We start from the raw sequence: 19,246 nt of genomic DNA, 5'->3' as shown, positions 1-19,246 counted from the left end.
TGAGAGTTTGATTAGCCTTGGAAAAATTACAATAAGGAGAGAACTTTTTCCCTCCATGGGCTGGGTGATTTCCCTGTGAAAGTTTTTACAAGAATGAGGCTGCATATAATGCGTCTTGTTAACCCAAATTACACACACTCGAATTCCCTCTCTTTCCCCAAAGAAATCAGAGAAGAAATCAGGCGTGAAATGGCATGTGGGTGGGGCTGAGCGGAGCAAGCGCTGCACTTGTAATTAAAATTAAAGGAGATCGCTGAGCCCCGCGTCTCAGAGCCTCGCAGGTTTTGTGCTGGGCTCTGCTCGCTGCCCAGGGACACGGAGATACAGCTTGTGTGCAGATTCTGAGGGCTCTGTTCAAGAGAATTCATGCTGCAGGGAAAGGGAGGCTCCGGCCATTCTCCGGGTCAGGAAATCCTCAGACAGAAACTCGATGCTGCAGCCCCAGCCTCTCTGCTATCACTGTATCTCCTGCTGCTTTGCCAAGTCCATTCCAGCGCCCCAAGCAGCAGGGCTTCTAGCCTGCTCACTGCAGGCAGAAGGAGAGCGTGGTGCACTGCGATTTCAGTTTCTTCTAGTCTTGTTCATTTCTTCTGCCACCAGATAACTGCCCAGGTTCCTCCCCTGAGGTGCTGGGAGCCCTTCCTGCCCTGTCCTTTCTGCAGCATCTCACACCTGAGGGTGCTGTCTGCCTGCCTGCCCCGGCTGGCTGAAATTCCTGGGCCTGCTTGCTGCTGGTGGGACAGTGCATGTGATGCTGCTTTATGGCACACCGTGTCTGCGTTTCAGTCTTGAGAGTCTTTTGAGCCTTTGTTGGCATAATGCTGAAATTAGTTTACAGTCTGCTCCTGTAAAGTTTTACAGGAGAGAGATGCTAGATCTGGGACAAGGGAAGGCTGAAGAAGCCACATTTTAGGCCTTTGCAACCGCAGTTTGTGAGGAGTTCTGCTTCTGAGAGGATCAGCTCTCCTTATTGACTGACAGCTGCTAAATGTACCAGTAGCTCCAAAGGAGATGTTTTCTGTGCATGTACCTCAGGCTGCCCCTGCTGATCTGCTGCCCGGGTCAGGTGTATCTTATACACTATAAAATAGCAGCATCTTCAGCTGCTCCTGAGACTCTGCCCTCCCCTGCAGTCATCAAAATGCACTCCTCATTCACAGCCTCCTTCCTACACTGGGAATATCTCGACCCTTAGCAACAGGTGATGACAGGGCACGACATGTTGTATCAGTGTTTCAGTCTCTAGAAGATTAAGATTAGATTTCTCTCGTTTTTGCATTAATGTCCTGTGAGATACACAGGGCTCAGCTTTCAATCAAAGTATTGTGTTTCCCACACACGGACGTACAGCTGAGCTCTGTGCACAACGCTCATGTTGGTGTATTGATAACTCTTTTATCTTTTTTTTTTTTAAGAGCACTTTTGCTTGGGGGCCAACTTAATGTAATGTTTTGACCATCCAGATATCACATCAGGAACTCACAAAATTAAACCAATTTTTCATTACTGTTCCCCATAAATAGTAGAAACAGCCTTGCTGAAAGTGTGGGCAAAGATGCATATTTTTAAAAGATGCTGTGTGCAACTGGCTCGAGATGGAACCTGAGACTGATGGACTCATCTGGTTCTGTTTGGTGAGGACACAAGCAGGGTGCAGCAGGTGGGTCTGCTCTGCTGGATGTGGGGTGGCACAGAGGCAAATAACCCAGCTGCTCCAGTGCCCTGTGCCATCAGTGGCCTCCTGGGACACACTGCAGCCACCCGACCAACCTGGCCAGGGCATCACCTGCTAAAAAGCTGCAATGAGGAGCTGCAGACCTGTGCCAACATATCAGTCCATTTTTGTGAATCAATGAAAGTGCAGGGTTGGGCAGGTTTGGCACGGGGCATGTCGGTGTGTGTCCAACCAAGGGAGCTTTCCCAGAAAGGTGACAGCTACAGCAGCTCAGTCCTGAGCCCCACAGATCACGTGCTTATAGCTGCAAGCCATCAACCTCCCTAATGAATCCCGTTAACTGGATCATTAGCAATGATCAGTTATACAAATGGCAAAATGGGTAACCAGTTATTAACAGAGGACTCTTTTACTGTTTCTAAATATATGCCTGAGCAGCTAGGTGTTTTCTTGTTCTCTATGCACACATTAAAGAGAAACTGCAGAGCAATAAATGTTAGTATTTAAAAACAACCAACTTAAACAGGGCACTTCCAATATAACTTCCTCTTTATGGAGGAATAACAAAGGATCCCCAGGCTTCTACAATTCTATGGAGACTATAAAATGATTGTGAGTTTAACTGAATCTTTCCTGGTTTTGAAGGTAAAAGATTAGTGCATGTCAAGGGAATATGCCTTGCTAATACTTAGGCTCAGTCCAGCTGCATTTTTCCTGTGTTTTATGGCATCTGTTTTTGTCACTTTCAACAGCTAGGTAAAGCCCCAAGATAGGAAACATACCCAAAATTAACTCTGTAAAGAGACGAGAAGTTGGGCTGACAGTTTCCCGTTACAGGCTTTGTAGAGCTGGAAACTCCGATGGCCAGAGCTGTGAAGCACTCGTGCAGTAAGTGACACCCTTCCTTGTTAATTATTCATACTGAACAATAGATTTACTGCTCAGTAAATGTATTTAGTGAAGAAAAGCAGCTCAAAGTAGTGAAGCACAGTGCTGGCTTCAAGGGCAACAGATGCAGTGTCCCAGGATTGTCCCGTGCATATTTCTGACAGAAAGCTTGGGCACGTGAACGAACACAATAAGCTCCCTGGTGTACTCTTACCAGGTTTACTTTGTGCTAACAGCGTGGACTGGGATGCCAACCAGTTAGAAAGTACTGAAGGTTTAAGTATGTCTACCCCCAGTATAGACTGTTTTCTCCCTAAACTCCTCAGCACGAACCTGAAATACTTCTTCAAACCACAGCCTTGCTGGTGTCTGGGTTTGTGTCACCTCTAAACTACAACTCCTCCTTATCGTAGCAATCCTGCACTCCTGAACTCTGAGACCCATGTTCTCCCCAAACACTCTTCCAGTGGTTTTTATACAGAAGTGCATCCTTACCTTCTTTCCACTGTAAAGCTCCTGGGACTCTGCCTGTCTCTCAGGAAAGGAGAACAGATATCTCTTCATGCTCTCACAGCCTTACCTCTTTTAACCGTGTTTGGTTTTCCACAGCCCTGCTTCACAGATCCGTGCTTTCTGATCTACAACTACCAAATAATATGATCTAGTGTCTCCTTCCCAAGAAGGAAGATTTCCTTCAGTACCAGCCAGTATAAATTCCCGTGTTTGTTATATGTGATAGACTTGTGCGTTCTCACATAACTTGCAAATCCCCAAATGGACACACAGTAGTTTATGGTTTCCATTTCCCAAAATAATACAAATCAGATTCTGCTTTTCCCAAAATAGCATAAATCTGGTTCTGCTGTCTCCAGCATGGCTTTGTCTAGCATCAGTCAAGGCTCAGAAGCAGAACGAGAGATACACACACGTGGCCACATTCATTTGCTGCAGTTCCATTTTTTTGCAGCTCCCCATGTGAAATGCAATAATTTCTGCTTTGCGGTTACACGCATTTTGCGCTCGTTTGGCACTGCTCGCTCAAAGACTTCAAAGAACTGTCTCAAAATAAAGTTAAATAACCTCTGGACAGCCTCCATGTGGCAGCTACGAAGTAAACTCGCGTCAGTGGTAGAAACTGGACGCAGGAGTGCTGCATTGGTCTCTGCTCCAACCCATAGAAACAGAGAGAACAGAGAAGTTTGGAGTCCTGCCAGAAACTCATTCTCCCTTTTAACACCTGGCATCACCTCCAGTATAATTGTGGAATTAAAATGGATTATATTTATATGCAGATCTTGTAAACCGTAAAAGCAGCCTGGCTTTCAGTCTTTTCTAAGCCAGCAAGTAATGATGGTGTCTGCATGTAAGCGGCAGCAGCACACCTTACATTCCAAACACAGATCTCCAGGAGCTGGAGCTGTTGTGTGCAGAGAAAGTAGTTCTACAAATAGCTGCAAATGTCTTTTCTATGACTTCTCTTTTGTGCTGGAGCAGCCGGGGGAGGTGGGGGGGCTCCAGAGAATCCTGTCAGTGCTAGTGGGTGTGGGTGCACACAGGCTGTAACCTCTGGGACAAAACAGAAAGGCAGAAAAAGAGTATGCACACAAAACAAGACAGGGAACAGCCTGCACTTGGGGAGCCAAAGAGTAAAGATCCACAGAAAAGAGCATTGTACAGCTTTTGTATTAATCTAAAATGGATCCCTGAATTCTGTAGGCACAATGGGAGTAGAACTGGAAAAGACATAAAGATAAATGAAGGCCACAAATGGGGATTACATTCAAAAGGCTTTTGGGACGTGTGTGGTTCGGCCTATTTCTGTAACGTGAATGATACTGGCTGCAGCATAACTTTTGCCATCATTTAGTATGTTGGGTTATGTTTTAGGAGCCAGTGTCAAGTGTATATGAGGTGGAGAAAGTCTAGGTCTGTATTAATTAGGATCGAATGAAAGAGATCGTTGGAACATTCGCAATTGATTTCTTTAAGCATAATACAAGCTCCAAAAGGCCCCAGCAGCTGGCCAGTGCAGCAGGCCGTTCCAAGATTTCTCTTCCAAAGTCTGCCCAGATGAAAGTGAGCACTGCAGACAGTGCTGGAGGGGAAGAGCCTTGTTTCAAAGAGCAGCGCAGGCTCGTGGGTATGAAACATCTTATCTCCTGAGTCCATGGGTAGCTCGCGCTTGTCTGCCTGCCTCTCCAGAACCAGTCAGATCATACACTAACAAAAATGGATATAAAAGCTTTTGAGCTAGTTCTAAGGGCTCTGTGCATGTGCACTAATAAAGGCAAGTCTGTGGTCAGCTGGGTTAAATCCACTGACAAGTTTGTAGCTCAGTACAGAATGTTCAGCGGGTCTAGCAGAAAATCTGAAACTGCCTGTCCAGAGTAAACGCTAAAGCCATGCGAAATAAGGAGTCCTTCTGCCTCAAAAAAACTGTCATCCAACCATTAACAAACCCTCAGAACCTCCAGGAGCAAAAGATGAGATGCCTATAGGGACATGGTCTGAGCGGTGCCGCCTGCTTTCTCTCCTGTCTGACTGTAGGTGACAGGTCTGGCCTCAAGAAATCCTTCTTCCCTGCATGCACAGAATCCTTGTCCTGAGCAGCTTCTTGCCCAAACACAACCTGCAGAACAATGTTCCAGAGTAGCTTGTTAGTCTTGATTTCCAGAACAAGGACAGCAAAAAATGACGGATCAAGCATGTGGAAATGATGTGAGAAGGCATTGAAATTACTGGTGGAAAAGCAATTCCTGGATGCTAGAGGCTGTAATCAGAAAACTCAGTTGAAACCTGTCCACAATGATCTCACATCTGCACTTCCCACGTGCCGAGGTTAAGCAGATGGAACACATAGCTGATGTCATGTTAGTTAGGTAAAAACCTGGTTCTAACAATATTTTGAAGGTGTGACAAGCTAAGGTGGATCTGAGTGAGCTGCCTGAGCCGCTGGGTAGCTCCAGAGGCACAGCTGTAGGAGTCAGAGGCATTCAGCCAAACTGAATAAACCACAGCTGCCAGAATCTTCTTGTAAACACACCAAGATCAGAACTGATCAGAACATAAAATGCCTCTTGAACTTAATTTTCCCTTAGACATGAAGGAGAGCAAAAACATCTGACAGAGCTGTACATCAGGAAGGAAGAACTGAGATGTTTGGCCCCTGTGCAGGGCCTGGTGGAACAAACTGTAGTTTTAAAAGTTTTGGTCAACACAAATAATACATGGATTAGAGCTTCTTATCATTATTATTCCTTACTGGACCAATACGTTTGTGGAAATTCAAAATCCCATCCTAGGAACATTCTCAGTTACCCAAACATGTCTGTCTTCTCACTGCTTTCAAACAGTAACCAAGGAACATTAGACTACACAGTAATTACCATGCAGTCCATGGATAACAGCCTGGTTAGTTCTGTGCCAATGCAAGAAAAAGAGATGGTTATTTCTTTGTTTACTGTGCTGCAGATTCACTGTGACTTCCCTAACAATATTTCCCAGTAATCTCTCTGCACCTGGAAAAAGTCATTGCTGATTTTTATCGATTAAATCAGATCTCCACAGAACTGCATAATGCTTTCCAAATATTTCATTCTTCCTATTTTAGCTGTTACTTTTTTTTTCATAAGTACGTGGCTAAACTATGCAATGTCTAGAACAGGTCTCTCTTTCTGATGAGAAGCTTAATTACTTATTTTTCTCTGGAGGGTGGTGCAAAAACTTTAAGTGCTGGATTTTACAGTCTAATAAATTGATACTATGCCACGTAAACAAGCTGTATAAATATGCAGAGAGCCATATCATTTACAGAGATTTTTTTAACAAAATAGGAGTTTCCACAGAAGTGGCATTCCCAGGAAGTAAGTGTAATTTGCACAGTGTTATCCATCAGCATGCTAAATGATATTGTTAGATTTGAATTTACTGACAGCCATCCTTTCCCCACTGACAGTAATTTTCAGACAAATTACTGGTAACTCACCTAATGTCACAACAGAGTCAAACTTCATTCTTCGCTTTCCAGACTGAACTCACATCATTTTAAGCATCTCAGCTAAATCCTGCAATGAATGAAAGACCATCTCTCCATTTATGGAAGTGAAAACACGAGCGCTTGCAGCCCGGCTGCTTTGTTGTTTGTCTTCATAACCACAGCAGCTTCCTATGTGTCAGAAAGATGCCTTCTTTATTCCCTTTTTAAAGCGATTTGCCAGACATAAGATACTCTTAAAACACATGTTTATTAATTGTAGACCAATAATCTAATTCTTCTGCTTCTCTTTAATTAGGATTAGGACAGGCTGTGCTATGAATACCCCTGCTGTCTGTGCTGGTAGTGAAGCATGGTACCAGTGACTGGCCAGCCTGAAGTGCAATGTATGGGTGTATGGACAAGTGGCGTGGTTTGCTCCATGCAGGTTTTAAACAAAGGTGCTGCAGACTCGGGAATAATGATTTCAAGTATGGGAGTAAGCAGAGTTCCAGACAATTCACTTGCAGAACAAAACTAAAAGGACTGGTAGGTCTGGAAAAGGAGATGTAATATTGAAAACTTGGAAAGCAGAAATGCATACAGCTGGCAACTGTATAAATTGTATGCACCAAATTGTAGATGCATGAGCATTTCACACACAACCAAACCCTGGCAGCTAATGTGAATTGGGCCCCTCACACATGTATTTCACTCTGTAGCTTTTTCAAATGCCAGTCAAAGTGGCCTGGAAAATGCACAGACCATCATTTTGCCAGTCATTATTTTACTATATTAGCTCTTCCAAAGTGTTAAATACACTTCCAAAAGAAATAATAATAATAATAATAATAAAATTCCATATTCATTGTGGATGAAATAATTGCTACCAGGAATGATATAAATGGCTAAAACCTCCTTATTCAGAAAATGGCTAAAACCTCCTTATTCAGAAGGGATACATTATAATTCACCTACATTCAATAAAAATCTCTCCTTCTAAGCAATATTAAGTCACTCTGAAGCCCATAAGCATGTACACTTGGAACTTCTCTTAGTTACCTGATGCCTTTGTTGCCATTATGTCTAATTCTGAACGCTGTTTTTTTCTTTTTATTTTGTTGTTGTTCTTATTTTTCTGATCAAATGAGGTGACTATTACAGCTGTCTACATTTTAATCTTTACATTTCAATGGGAAAAAAATAGCAAAGAGTCATAAGAAAGTGCTCTAAATGTGTTCCTAACAGTAAGAAATTACAGTTTGGAAAACAAAATACTCTAGAGGCACATTCACAGTCTATAGTACCTTCTATCAATTCACTTTTGCTTCCAGAGCAAGTATTCAGCGTCGTTTATATGATGATCCTTAGCATGCTCTGTCCAGATTTGGACAATATGAGTGAAGAAACAAGTTTTATGAAATGTAACTCTGAACTGCATCGCTGCCCAAGGAAGCTGTGGGTGCTCAGCCCTGTTGGTGTTTGAGGGCAGGCTGGATGGGGCCCTGGGCACCCTGATCTGAAGGGAAGTGTCCCTGCCCGAGAAAGGGGGTTGGAACGAAATGAGCTTTAAGGTCCTTTCCAACCCAAACCATTCTCTCATTCTGTTATCACATATCACTTACAGAGATACCGTCCCTCTGTACTGTATATCAAAGTATGTCTATTCAGCATTCTTAAGATCAAATATTCTTCCTTTGCTTGACAAGAACAACCCAGTATGCTGCCAGCTACCAAGGTGACTTAAATTTTTTTCTAATGTGTGTTCTCCTTTTTTACTCTTTATTGCGTATGAACTCAAAGACAAAATATCTGCATTATCTTAAATAATCTAGATAAAATGTATTTCAAAAAGTTTCTTGAGTCAAAAGGTAGCAAATCACTGTATGTATTTTTCATATATAGGTTTCATTATATTCTCATTCTAAGTTACTCTTTAGTCTCTTTCATATTTAAAAAATGAACTACACACCTATCATGCAAAATGTAAAGAAGTATGTTCAACTAGATCAAATTAGATATACAGTAAAAATACACTTTCAAAGAAATATCATTTCCATTTTTTGTTCATGTTTTTAACAGAATTTCAGACTAATACATCAAATGTGGAACTGTACAAGTATGTGAAGAAACATTAGTATTGCAGTAGTAAAAAAAATGTACAGCATTCAAAACCAACAAGCTCTAAACAACCAAACAATACCACAGGATTGAAACAATCATGGGGGCAACATAGGTCATTGGAGCCAGTGAGTGAATCCTAATGCACCTACATAAAGACCCTACATAGAATATTGTCTCTTATTTATATGCAAAATCCCTGATTTGATTAAACTGGACAATTTATCTAATTGTCTCCTATAGGTTTCAGGTAATATTAACACTAGAGGATTCCCCTTCATAAATTTCAATCGTTTGAAAAGGCAATATTGAGAATTATTTTGAAAGGTATTTCCAGCTGTGTGGATTCAGGTAGTTAAAACACAGGGTCACAAATAAGAACCATTGGAACTGTTGTCTGCTGTATCGGCCGTAGCACTTACAAATTCAGGATTCTGTTTTTTAAAACTTCTTATAGGTTAACACACAGCATTTCTAATTACGGGCTGTATCCATTTAACACTGGACCAACATTGCCTTTTTAATCAAGAAAAGAAACAGCTAAGCATGTCAAAAATAAAAATAAGAATCTCCAAGGTAGTTGACAATGAGCAAAGCATTACACACAGTAGAATCTCTGTGCCTGAATATCTTCAAAAGGCAGATATGTTCTGTTTTACAGTTCATAACCAGTACAATTTACTCATTAGACATTTCTGTTATGAGAAAAAAAATGCCTTGGACAAATCTGTAAAGGCAAATAATTAAACCTGAATTAGCTTTTAAAATGTTCCATCATTGTGCACAAGCATAAAGGGCTGTGCTAGTCTGTTAGTTTTAGAGAGCAGAACGTAATTCCCTTCACAGATCTAAGCTAGTTGTGATGTTAGGACTATCTTGCCTTTCAGATAACTCACCTGAATTTTTTTAAGCAAAAGCATGAAAAAAGGTTAATAAATGACCCGATTATGTCAGCACTTCTATCCCACAGTCCTCCCTCTCTGAGATCTCTCACCAAGCTTGGAAGGAATGTGGCTTGCACAAGAATGGCAAATTTTCAGCTGAGAAAGCTGAATAAATACAGTGCTTTTAAAACCAAAACATTGTTACCAAAAGGCCTGGCCCAATAAATCATCTTCAGTGCTCTGAAAAGGGCAAGGAACACAAATCCTGGCACCTATCTTGCTGTTTATTTGGAATAATCTTTTATTGATTGTGATCCGGTGGGAATGGCAGAGTGGTGCTGGAGAGCCACGTAACACCGACGGCACAGCCGGGCTGCGGCGGATTTGAAAAGGAACGACCACACGCATGTGATGTGCAACTCCAGGTCCATACAGCTACTGGGCAAACAGCAGAGCGCATACTCATCCTTACACATATTTAAACTTTGCTGAGGTATTTCTTTAATTACAGAAAAGCATCTTTAAGAACAATAGGAAAAAGAACTCAAAATATCAGTTATATTCTGCACATTTTTTTTTTTTTTTTCTCCTGGAGAATGAATTCAGTCACATTGAAAGGTCCATAATAGCTAAAGGAATAATCACATTTATTGGTATTGATAATGTAATATTCTTCCTTGGCTTTTTATTCCTTCAAAGCATTACAAAAAATGTAAGGCTGTGACTTTGTAAAACATAGTTTTGCCTCATTTTTGCCCACCAATTTTGTAAAATTACCTGAAATACTTCTGTCTTTTTCCTAGGGAAAGTATGACCTAATGCCACCTCTGTAGCACAGCGCTGGTGGCCGCACGGCCGCAGTACCTCGCCTGCCTCCACCATGAAAGGGGACAAGCCATCTCTTGTGCTAAAGTAAGACTGCTTTCATAAATGCCAGCTGCAGTCAAGCTTTTTTCACGCAACAAAATTAAGTATATTTTGTCTGTTTGAATTTTAACAGTATCTGATGATTTCTATCTGCAACTAACATTTATTTCTCTATACTGAAAATAGCTAGACTGTTGCACAAGGCAGACTTCTCACCCATACATACTTCAGGAACAGGAGGAATGTATACATCACATTGGAGTTATTCTAGGCAGGTATCATGTTTGAAGTGCAATTTTCTAATCCTTTTAAATACAATCAGCCTATCTTGACTGTGAAGCTCACGTTAGACGTAACTGTAGCCATTACGAAGTAGTTTCCATAAGTGGTTTTATTATTGGTTAGATTTTACAAATTCTGGTATTCAAACAGACTTTGACTTTAAACTTCTAAAACAACAAAGCAACCAATGAAAGACTTAGGACTATTCAAAGTAACAAACTCTTAGCATTTTTGCCCTGGTCATAAATATACAGAGAGAAAAAGAGAGAAGTGGACATGGAATTCAAAGTATGTAGATAAAACAGTGTATAAGGCACATGGCAGTCTTTGAAAATACAGAAGCTTTAGCCAACTTAAATTAATTGCTGTTTCCCTTGCTCAGTCCACAAAACTGTACAGTTACACAAATGTTGTGTTGCAATAGATCTTCCAAGTTATTCTTCAGTCCATACTCCGTAATACCAGAACACTACATTTCCTTCTGTTTTCTTAGGAGAGATCCTAATGGTGGTTAGTCAGTTGCTCAAAGCCTCTATTAAAATACACTTGGAATTTCAACTAAGGATAATTTCTTTTTTAAAGAAATTATTAAGAGTCATCAGAAAAGATTTGTAAGAGTTGTCTGTGAAGGACTTCGGGATTCATGAACCTCAAGACTTCCGGGCACTGACGTCAAGACAGATGTCACAGTAGGCATAGTAGGGTTAGTCAAGTCCGTTAAGGTAGTGGGAGTGCTGGATGGACTCATGGAGGCATTGGATATTTCTGATGCAGGACCTGATGGGGTCCCTGCTTGGAGTGTTGAATCTGAAGTCTTATCCACCCCTGTGTTTTCTTGACGTAAGAGGTTCCGTCTGAATTTGGCTCGAGCATTTTGAAACCAAACCTGAAATAGTTTAATATAACAGGGTAGCATTTAAAGAGCTGCAGTGTTTAGAAAAGCAAAAGCAAACTCACAAATTCATCAAAGCTTGAATGGGGAAAGATGCTTTTATGGTAACATGTAAGAAAAGTAGCCTCAGTCACGAAAAGTGTCCTCTGGATGCCTATGAAGACTTCCTCTTTCCCTCTTCTGCAGTTTTCTGTGTTAACAGTCTGCTTGGGACAGAAATGGGCTGAGGAGGGAGGAGGGGAGTCGTGTTAAGGCTGCATGTGAAGATGCTGATAGGTTTGGGGCCCCTGCAAATGCTCAACTTCTCTCACTCCCAGAAGAACTTCTCAGGATGAGACAGAAATCAAGCATCTGATGAATACAAACTAATGGGTTTGAGCACCTCACATCTCAAGTCTGCCTCCCCCGGCATGCAGCAGTGACCTGGCCTGCAGTGCCCTGCCTGCCCGCACTCTGGGAGCTCTCCTGGGAACTTTCTCACGCCTCAGCCTCAGCAGTGCTCTCGTTTTTTCTGCCTCTCTTTCTTACTCTTCTTTCTCAAATGCTTCAGCTCCTATGCCACGCTCATTTAAAATTCTTCCATCCTGGGATAATGATTGAAAAAGTGTCTTGAGTGGTATTAAATACTCACATTACATTAAAAAAATGTGATTTCAGAATAGGTGATATCCATATACAGCAAAATTGTTTCCAAGATTTCTACTTCCTGCATTATTTATTATCTAAGTATATGTAAAGGACAAAAATAGGACTTCAGCTTTTTCAATTAAATTGCAGCATTTAGGTCAAAGTTAATAATGCTCTCCATGCAGAATTTGTTTAAAGATATAATACTTTTCTGACATATTTGAAAATAGATATAATAAAATTTATTTCTGAAACTCACACAAAATCTAGGAACAGAATATTACGTGGATTAAATTTGAGAATGTCATTAAATACTCCATATTCAACTTGTCGATGCCATCCAATTCTACTGCTGCAACTAGCTGAAATTTCACAGTGCTTGTTTATCAGGATGCCTTCTGTCACTGCCACCTTCTTTACAATTGGCTCAGTGCTGATCCCACTGTTCTCACATTGACCAATTTAAGGAATAAGATCGAGTCTTTCAATTCCAGGTGTAATTAAATTCATCATCTCTGTGTCTGTCAAAGAAAGGAACTGAGGGAGTCAAAGTACCTGCTCAGCCTTATTCTATCAGATTTCTCCCCCGTGGTTCATGCAGGAAAAATAAGTGTGCAGAGCTCACGAGGCCGTGATGTTGTCACAACATCCTACACAGAAACTCTGACTTCTAACTCTGAGCCAGTCCAGCTCCTGCTGCAAGATCTGCTTTAAGCTAGGCTGCTAGCAGAGGAGTGATACACAACAAAGTTGCAGTCCTGTGAAATCTCCTCTTTCTCCTCTCATCTCGCCAGCTGCAGTTAGAATCGATGAAGATGTCTCAGACCATTTTTCCTCTGACTGGTTTGCTTCTCATCTATGGATGGTCCAGCCCCAAGTTTCCCCTATTATGCACTCCTGCTTTTTCTCAGGAAAGCCATCACCCCCAGCCAAGGGTCTGTAAGTGCACGCACTCTCTCTTGTATTTTCTCCCACCAGTGCCACAAGGAAATGATTCTCAGGCATTGGTTCTAGTGCTGGCCATGAGAGCTGCGTTCATAACTTACACCCCCACAGGTCCTTGTTTCTGAAAGTTTAGTATTTCAAAGCAGTTTATGACGGTGCTCCCTTTGTTAAAACACTTAGTTTAAAGAGTAAATATTGGTTTTACAGACATCAAGAAAACAAAAACTTTCTCCCAGATCAGCACTGGCAAAAATACGTGTATTATTTTTTAAAACAGTCCGTTATAGCAGTGATGCTATTAAAGACCAGTGATGCGGTATGAAAACAATAAATGCAGTACTTTTGCCTGAAACATTCTCAGCCAGCATATTCCTCTCACATGGCTGCTCATTCAGAGCCCTGCAGGAAGGTGAAGTGGAAGTGCCACTGCACGGCTCTGAGCCAACCTCCTGTGCAGGGTGTGCAGGTGAACCAAATTACTTTGCTCTGGTCATTCAAGCTGTAAAGCCTCAATCACCAAGTAGGAATGGTAGAAATCAGCAATTTTATCACTTTGGGGATTGTTTTACCTTTCAATAAAAGACCATTTACATTTACCCCACAAATGAATTTATTTGGCTTTGATTTTTTTTAAATACCTTTCCAAAAAGGATCATGTGTATGAAGTTTAAATTTAAATTTAGAGAGTGCCACTGTTGATACATACCATGGTTACATCATAATTAAATCAGAAAAAATCACCAGTTCAGTTGTGTGTACACATACCTCTGCAAAATTTTACATGTGTTCATTGAAAATATACTTGTTTACATATGTAAAAGTCTAAAATATGAGTAAAATTTCCATTCCTACTCACAGATAATTTTCTTGTGTAAAGTATGCAAAATTGCAGAACAGCATTTTGTTCAGTCCAGCTGCTCCTTAACTTTCACAGGGCAAAAAACTCTACGGTATCATTTCTGATTCCTATTTGAAACGTAGTAAGAAAAGGAGCAAGATGGTTGGTGCTTCTGTATTCCCCTCTATCTTCCACTAAATGTGAAAACCTGAGCTCAGATGCCTCTCAACCACTAATGCTGCTCTCAGGAGCTGTGTATGTGAGGTGGTTCGTCCTCTCTTTAATAGTGTTAGCTCACATCAGGCACAGAAAATATTTCATATTCTTGCAAGCATTATAAAAAAAAAAAATAGATAATACGACCCTTTCTCCTTCTTCCTCACTGAGTTATTGTCAAGGTTTTTCGGCTAATGACTACAGAGCTCTCTAAATTTGTCTAATAAATATTTGTATTATTTCTGAAAAGGCATCTAAATATTTCTTAGCTGAAATTCTGACAATGGTGTGTTTTGTTGTAGAAATGAATAACAAAATAATTATTGTAACTGATATCCCAGTATGTTAAGATACAGAAGTATTTAGCAAAGGCTTCACATTGAAGAGCAGTGAAAGAACTGAGGTGTAAGAATGCAGTCCTGATTCTCTGCTGCTCTGCACTGTTACTCAGAGCCGTGCAAAGCAGCGTGTAGGAGCTGCCAAGGCAGGACTGCTGCCCCGTGCAGAATGGCAGCAGTGCTGCACCTGGAACAGCATTACATCGAAGTAAAGAAATAATAATCCAAACATACATAACTGAAAGAATTGTTCCAGAAGGACTTAACTCACATCAATTACACAATTAGGAATCTGGCCTACTGAAAAAATAAACAAAATCATTGAGAAGTATGTAGTGTTTTTCTGTCCAACTGTATCATTATAGGGCTGAGCTATTTCAAATCAAAGGGGAAAAATATGGATTAAAAACTCCCAGTGAAAAATAAAAGCAGCTGTGAGATCCATTGATGCTCCTACATTCTGGTGAGCAGAGCTGAATGCCTGTCGCTGGGCACGCGGCAGAGTGGTGCTGCAGTTAAAATGTTATGCTACTGCTTCAGAGATCTGCACAACTAGTTCAGCTCTTTGTCTCCATTCTCCAACTGTAAAATGGGAATAAAATATTATCTCCATAAGAAAGGAAAGTATTGATAATAAATATGCTAAGTGTTGTAAAGAATTCTGAATGAAGCCAAATAATCGTCTGAAATAATTTTGTAATGTCTCCATTGTTGCAATTGTTACATGCTGGTTGTACAAATAAAAGTGTAAAGGATGTGCCAGCACATAGCAGACTGTTCAGTCACTGCACACACATTCTGACTGTTCTGTCCCTATTATTAAGTGCACAATTGAGAGAGAACTGTAGGGTATTATGGGAACAAAGTCTCAGTAAGTTGTCTACAGTATGCTGACCTAAAGCAAACCTTCACCACAGAGGAGTGCAAGACTCATGCATGATTGAGAAAATTTTCATATCTGTTGACTACTGGAAAGTTAGCGAAGTGCAAATGTATGCAGTAACCTTCGGGAGGTCTTCATAGCAATGTTACTGGAGAGTGATTCCAAAAGGATAAGCAGCGTACAGGACACCACTGAAAAACAATGGTTCATGTTCCTAAACTGCTTCTGCCATGGGTAACTGCAGACTCCTGGGTAGAGAGGAGGTACACATAGCTATGGCCAGCAAATCCTATGTTCTTACGTCTACCTACTTCCACCTTCACTTTCTGAACTCACAAAAATAAAGATCAATTCCAAATGAGTAACATTTATGCCATTTACTTGGCTTACCATTAACTGGTCACTTTAATTATGAATGATAGCTCACAGCAATGCCTTGTGCTCCCTAGCTGCAGTTGCATTAAATTGCAAACATGAGGCTAAGTGAGAGTCAAAATAAATCAAATAGAGAGTAAAAGTATAAATAGGCTTACTGTAATTCTAATGTGGTTACTTTAGGAAAATAGTCTGCATTACAGGGCCATTGAAGGAAACATAATTCTCGAAGCAGTATGTTACATTTCCCTGCCATTCTGCTTCTGGATTTGGCTAGCTGATGACTGATTGTATACAATGGCAAGACAGAAGTCAGGTCTTCCAAGTTCTAATATTGCAGATCATTAAGAAGATGGACAAACTCCATTCTGATTTACAGATAAACCACCTTCATTACATGTTATATGGCACTGCCTTTACATTAAGGCTCTACATCCATTTCCTAAAACATGAGGAACTCTATGTGTGTTTAGAAATCCCACTGGTTTCAGAACCAGAGAATTTGTTTTTCACTTCATCTGCTACCTTATGCTTTCTATTAAAATACATTCTTCTAATGGTATATGAAGTCATTGTCCTTCATCTGCTGAACTGAAATCTGAACACACAGAAAATAAAAGAGCTTACAGATACACCTAGAAACAACACAGGGAAAACAGAAAATTTCTCACTACTGGAATGTGTGCGCATACATTTGGGAGCCTCTAATATGTAAGACAGACTAATACTAATGATGCTTGTTTGGATCAATAGTGTCAGTGAATTACTTTGTGTTCAATAAATGACACAGATAGAATGCCAACCTTTCTGGCACAGAAGAATTAACAAGTGACACTATCTCAGTAACCAACATCATGAAGAGTTTTCCCCAGCAAGGAGCAACTTTGAAACTTGTACAGGTAAACTTCAGTGTTTGAAAAATTACCTCCATAGCTTCACAAGACCATATTATTTACTCTCAAAGGTTAGAAATAAACCAACTGGGCTCAAAGATTCCAAAATATTTTTTTATAAATATTTTTTTCATGGCCCAAATTAATTTTCAAATGCAAACAGCAACAGAGTATATAAAGTAGAGAATGCTCCTAGCAGACAGGAAAACTCAAGCGATACAAGACAAGGTATCAACTCTGAGTCATTTTCTTGAAGTGCCTCCAACAGATCATCCTCTGTGTGCAGTCCTCACCACCAACTATTACCTTGCAACTCTCTTCATCTAAAGGCACCCAGAGATAAAGGAGTATTTAACTGTGGAAGTAAAAGAAGTGAAACACTAATTACCAAAACCATAAAAAAAAAAAGTCAGTGAAATTGTCAGAGATTGGCACAAAAAAAAAAAAAAAAAGCACACCTTAAAACAGAAAGTTGAAATGTATTTAATATGGAAACATAAGGAAACAGAAGCAGTCAAGAAACTGAAATAGAGACTGAATGGACACATGGAGTTCAGTTTCAGAGATGAGGAAATATAAATAAGAAGGACAGAACAGATAAAATGTCTTAAAAAAGAGTTGGAAGGACAGACCTATGAGGTGAAATAAAAGGAGAGATGGAAGTCAAATGGTGGTGCAGGTTGAGGAAAGAAAACAGAAAGATGACCAAGACAGAGGTGTTTTCCAGACACAGAAGTGATTTCTTCACACACTACGTGAAATTTCTGAGATAATTCAGGTGTGAATACACTGTAACAGACAGCAGATATTACTGACGTGTGCAAACTGATGATGAAATGAAGAAATTTCAAAATAATGATAGCCAAATGCTGAAAATCCTTTCCCCCACATGCGTGGATAAAGGAGAGCCGCTATAAGAGACACTATGACAAGTGCCAGGACGTGCACCAGTAATGAAGGAGGAATCCGTTCCACCACCGCAAATCAGCTTCATAAAAACAAACAAAATCCATTTCTGGAGGATCTAGCCAAGAAAATGAATTACACACAGTCTTTTATTAGCAGTTTTTATTAGGAAGCCTACAAACCTTTAGGTATTAACTCTGTAAGACCCACAGTCTCTCCAGTAAAGCCAGGTTTTTCTATATTTTTGTCCACTGCCCTCCATTTGGCTGTGAGCGTGCAAGAGCTATCCACAGTGCTTCCCCAGGAGTCCATCTCTGAGCTCTAGCTTTCTCTACGAGGCCCCCAAACTTTATTTTTCTATTATTAAGATCAATTTAAAGATTTCAGTTCTGGATCCTGGAGCATCACACTCCTATATGCCTAAATTTATCTCTAGTTACAGTTATTGAATAAGTGCTCATTAAAATTAACTTACTGAATCAGAACTATAAATTAAAATGGAACTGAGCCAACTGATATTCTTACCTTTCCTTCCCATAATAACTCAAACAGAGCATGCACCCTCCCTCCTACTTAATAAAGTACTTTCAAAACAGTCTTCTTTCATTCTAAGCTCTATACTATGACAAAACAAAATGTATCTTTGCAAAATTAAATATGTCCTCTTGCATTTTGACAGAAAAGAGATCTTCCCTGTCCAGATAAAATAGATGCAAATGCCTGATTACTTTCTTATAAAGACAACTGCTCGCATTAATTTCTAAATTAAAACCTATTTACATTAACTGAAAGAATTTACTTTTTCTTGCAGCAGATCAGAAGTCAAACCATGCACCAGAATTAACTAACTTCAAGAAAACAAGCAGACTCCAAAGCTTCTCAACTGTCATTAAAAATTAAGACACAAGCGATCTGCTTTTGGGAAGCTGAAATTAAACAACTTTTCTCATACTTTCCAGAGTTAAACTGAATTCTCCCAGGAGGTATGAATGACTATGAAAAGCTTGAAGATAAGCAAAATCCACAGCATTCCAAACATAAAATCGATATTTTATTTACTTTTCAAGACAAAAGACTGCTCTTCTTACCTGAAGAACTCTTTTGGTCAGGCCAGTTTTCTGAGCTAGCTGTTTCAAGTCCTTGGCATCAGGATTGTGGTTAATAGCAAAGTATGACTTCATTGTCCGCAACTGGTGGTGTTTGAATGATGTCCTCATACGCTTTGTTTTTTGATTGCTGGGGTATTGCTGGTCTCTATCCAGGTGGTCACCATCGTTTTCATTGCAGCTTAAAGCTTAAGGCAACAAGAGGAAAAGGCGTGGAAATCTATTGCTCCGTGACCAACATTGTTTGCAGTTCATCTGAGTGCAGCAATTAAAATAACATACCATGGCATGTATTGTACTGGTACAAACCCTACTTGCCTTCCCCTCCATTTCTGCATCTTCTATGTTTCTCTTACAATAACCAGTCTGCAAGGACCCTCACCTGCCTCTTTATGGCTTTTAAAATGTCAAGTCTGTTTCCTTTTTTCTTTCCTCCATTTCCACACAGCCTTTCCTCCACTTTCTGTTTGTAGGACAGTAGCTGTCCTCAACTCTGTAAAGTGTTTTAATGTACTTTGTATCACTATAAATTGCATT

At 40.2% G+C, this 19,246-nt stretch overlaps 1 protein-coding gene across 6 annotated transcripts in view; it reads right to left on the bottom strand.

Annotated features, from left to right (window-relative positions):
• Nucleotides 1-9,417: 9,417 nt before the first annotated feature.
• LHX2 (LIM homeobox 2) overlaps nucleotides 9,418-19,246 on the bottom strand; it is a 46,234-nt gene continuing 36,405 nt past the window's right edge. For 2 of the 6 annotated variants that reach the window (XM_090121241.1, XM_090121242.1), the window contains exons 4-5: nucleotides 18,692-18,897; nucleotides 9,418-11,576 (exon numbers count right to left, since the gene is read on the bottom strand). In XM_090121241.1, coding sequence (XP_089977367.1) covers nucleotides 11,289-11,576; nucleotides 18,692-18,897 — 494 coding nt within the window. In that variant the 3' untranslated portion in view covers nucleotides 9,418-11,288. Of the gene's footprint in view, nucleotides 11,577-13,767; nucleotides 15,129-16,839; nucleotides 17,053-18,691; nucleotides 18,898-19,246 lie in introns of those variants that run through there. The other 4 variants (XM_090121240.1, XM_031601973.2, XM_090121245.1 and 1 more) reach the window with 4 other exon arrangements.

This window comes from Phasianus colchicus, chromosome 19, assembly GCF_987193195.1.
Source record: "Phasianus colchicus chromosome 19, bPhaCol1.hap1.1, whole genome shotgun sequence".
NCBI classification, from domain to species: Eukaryota; Metazoa; Chordata; class Aves; order Galliformes; family Phasianidae; genus Phasianus; species Phasianus colchicus.
This window is presented reverse-complemented; position numbering and strand designations above follow the sequence as displayed.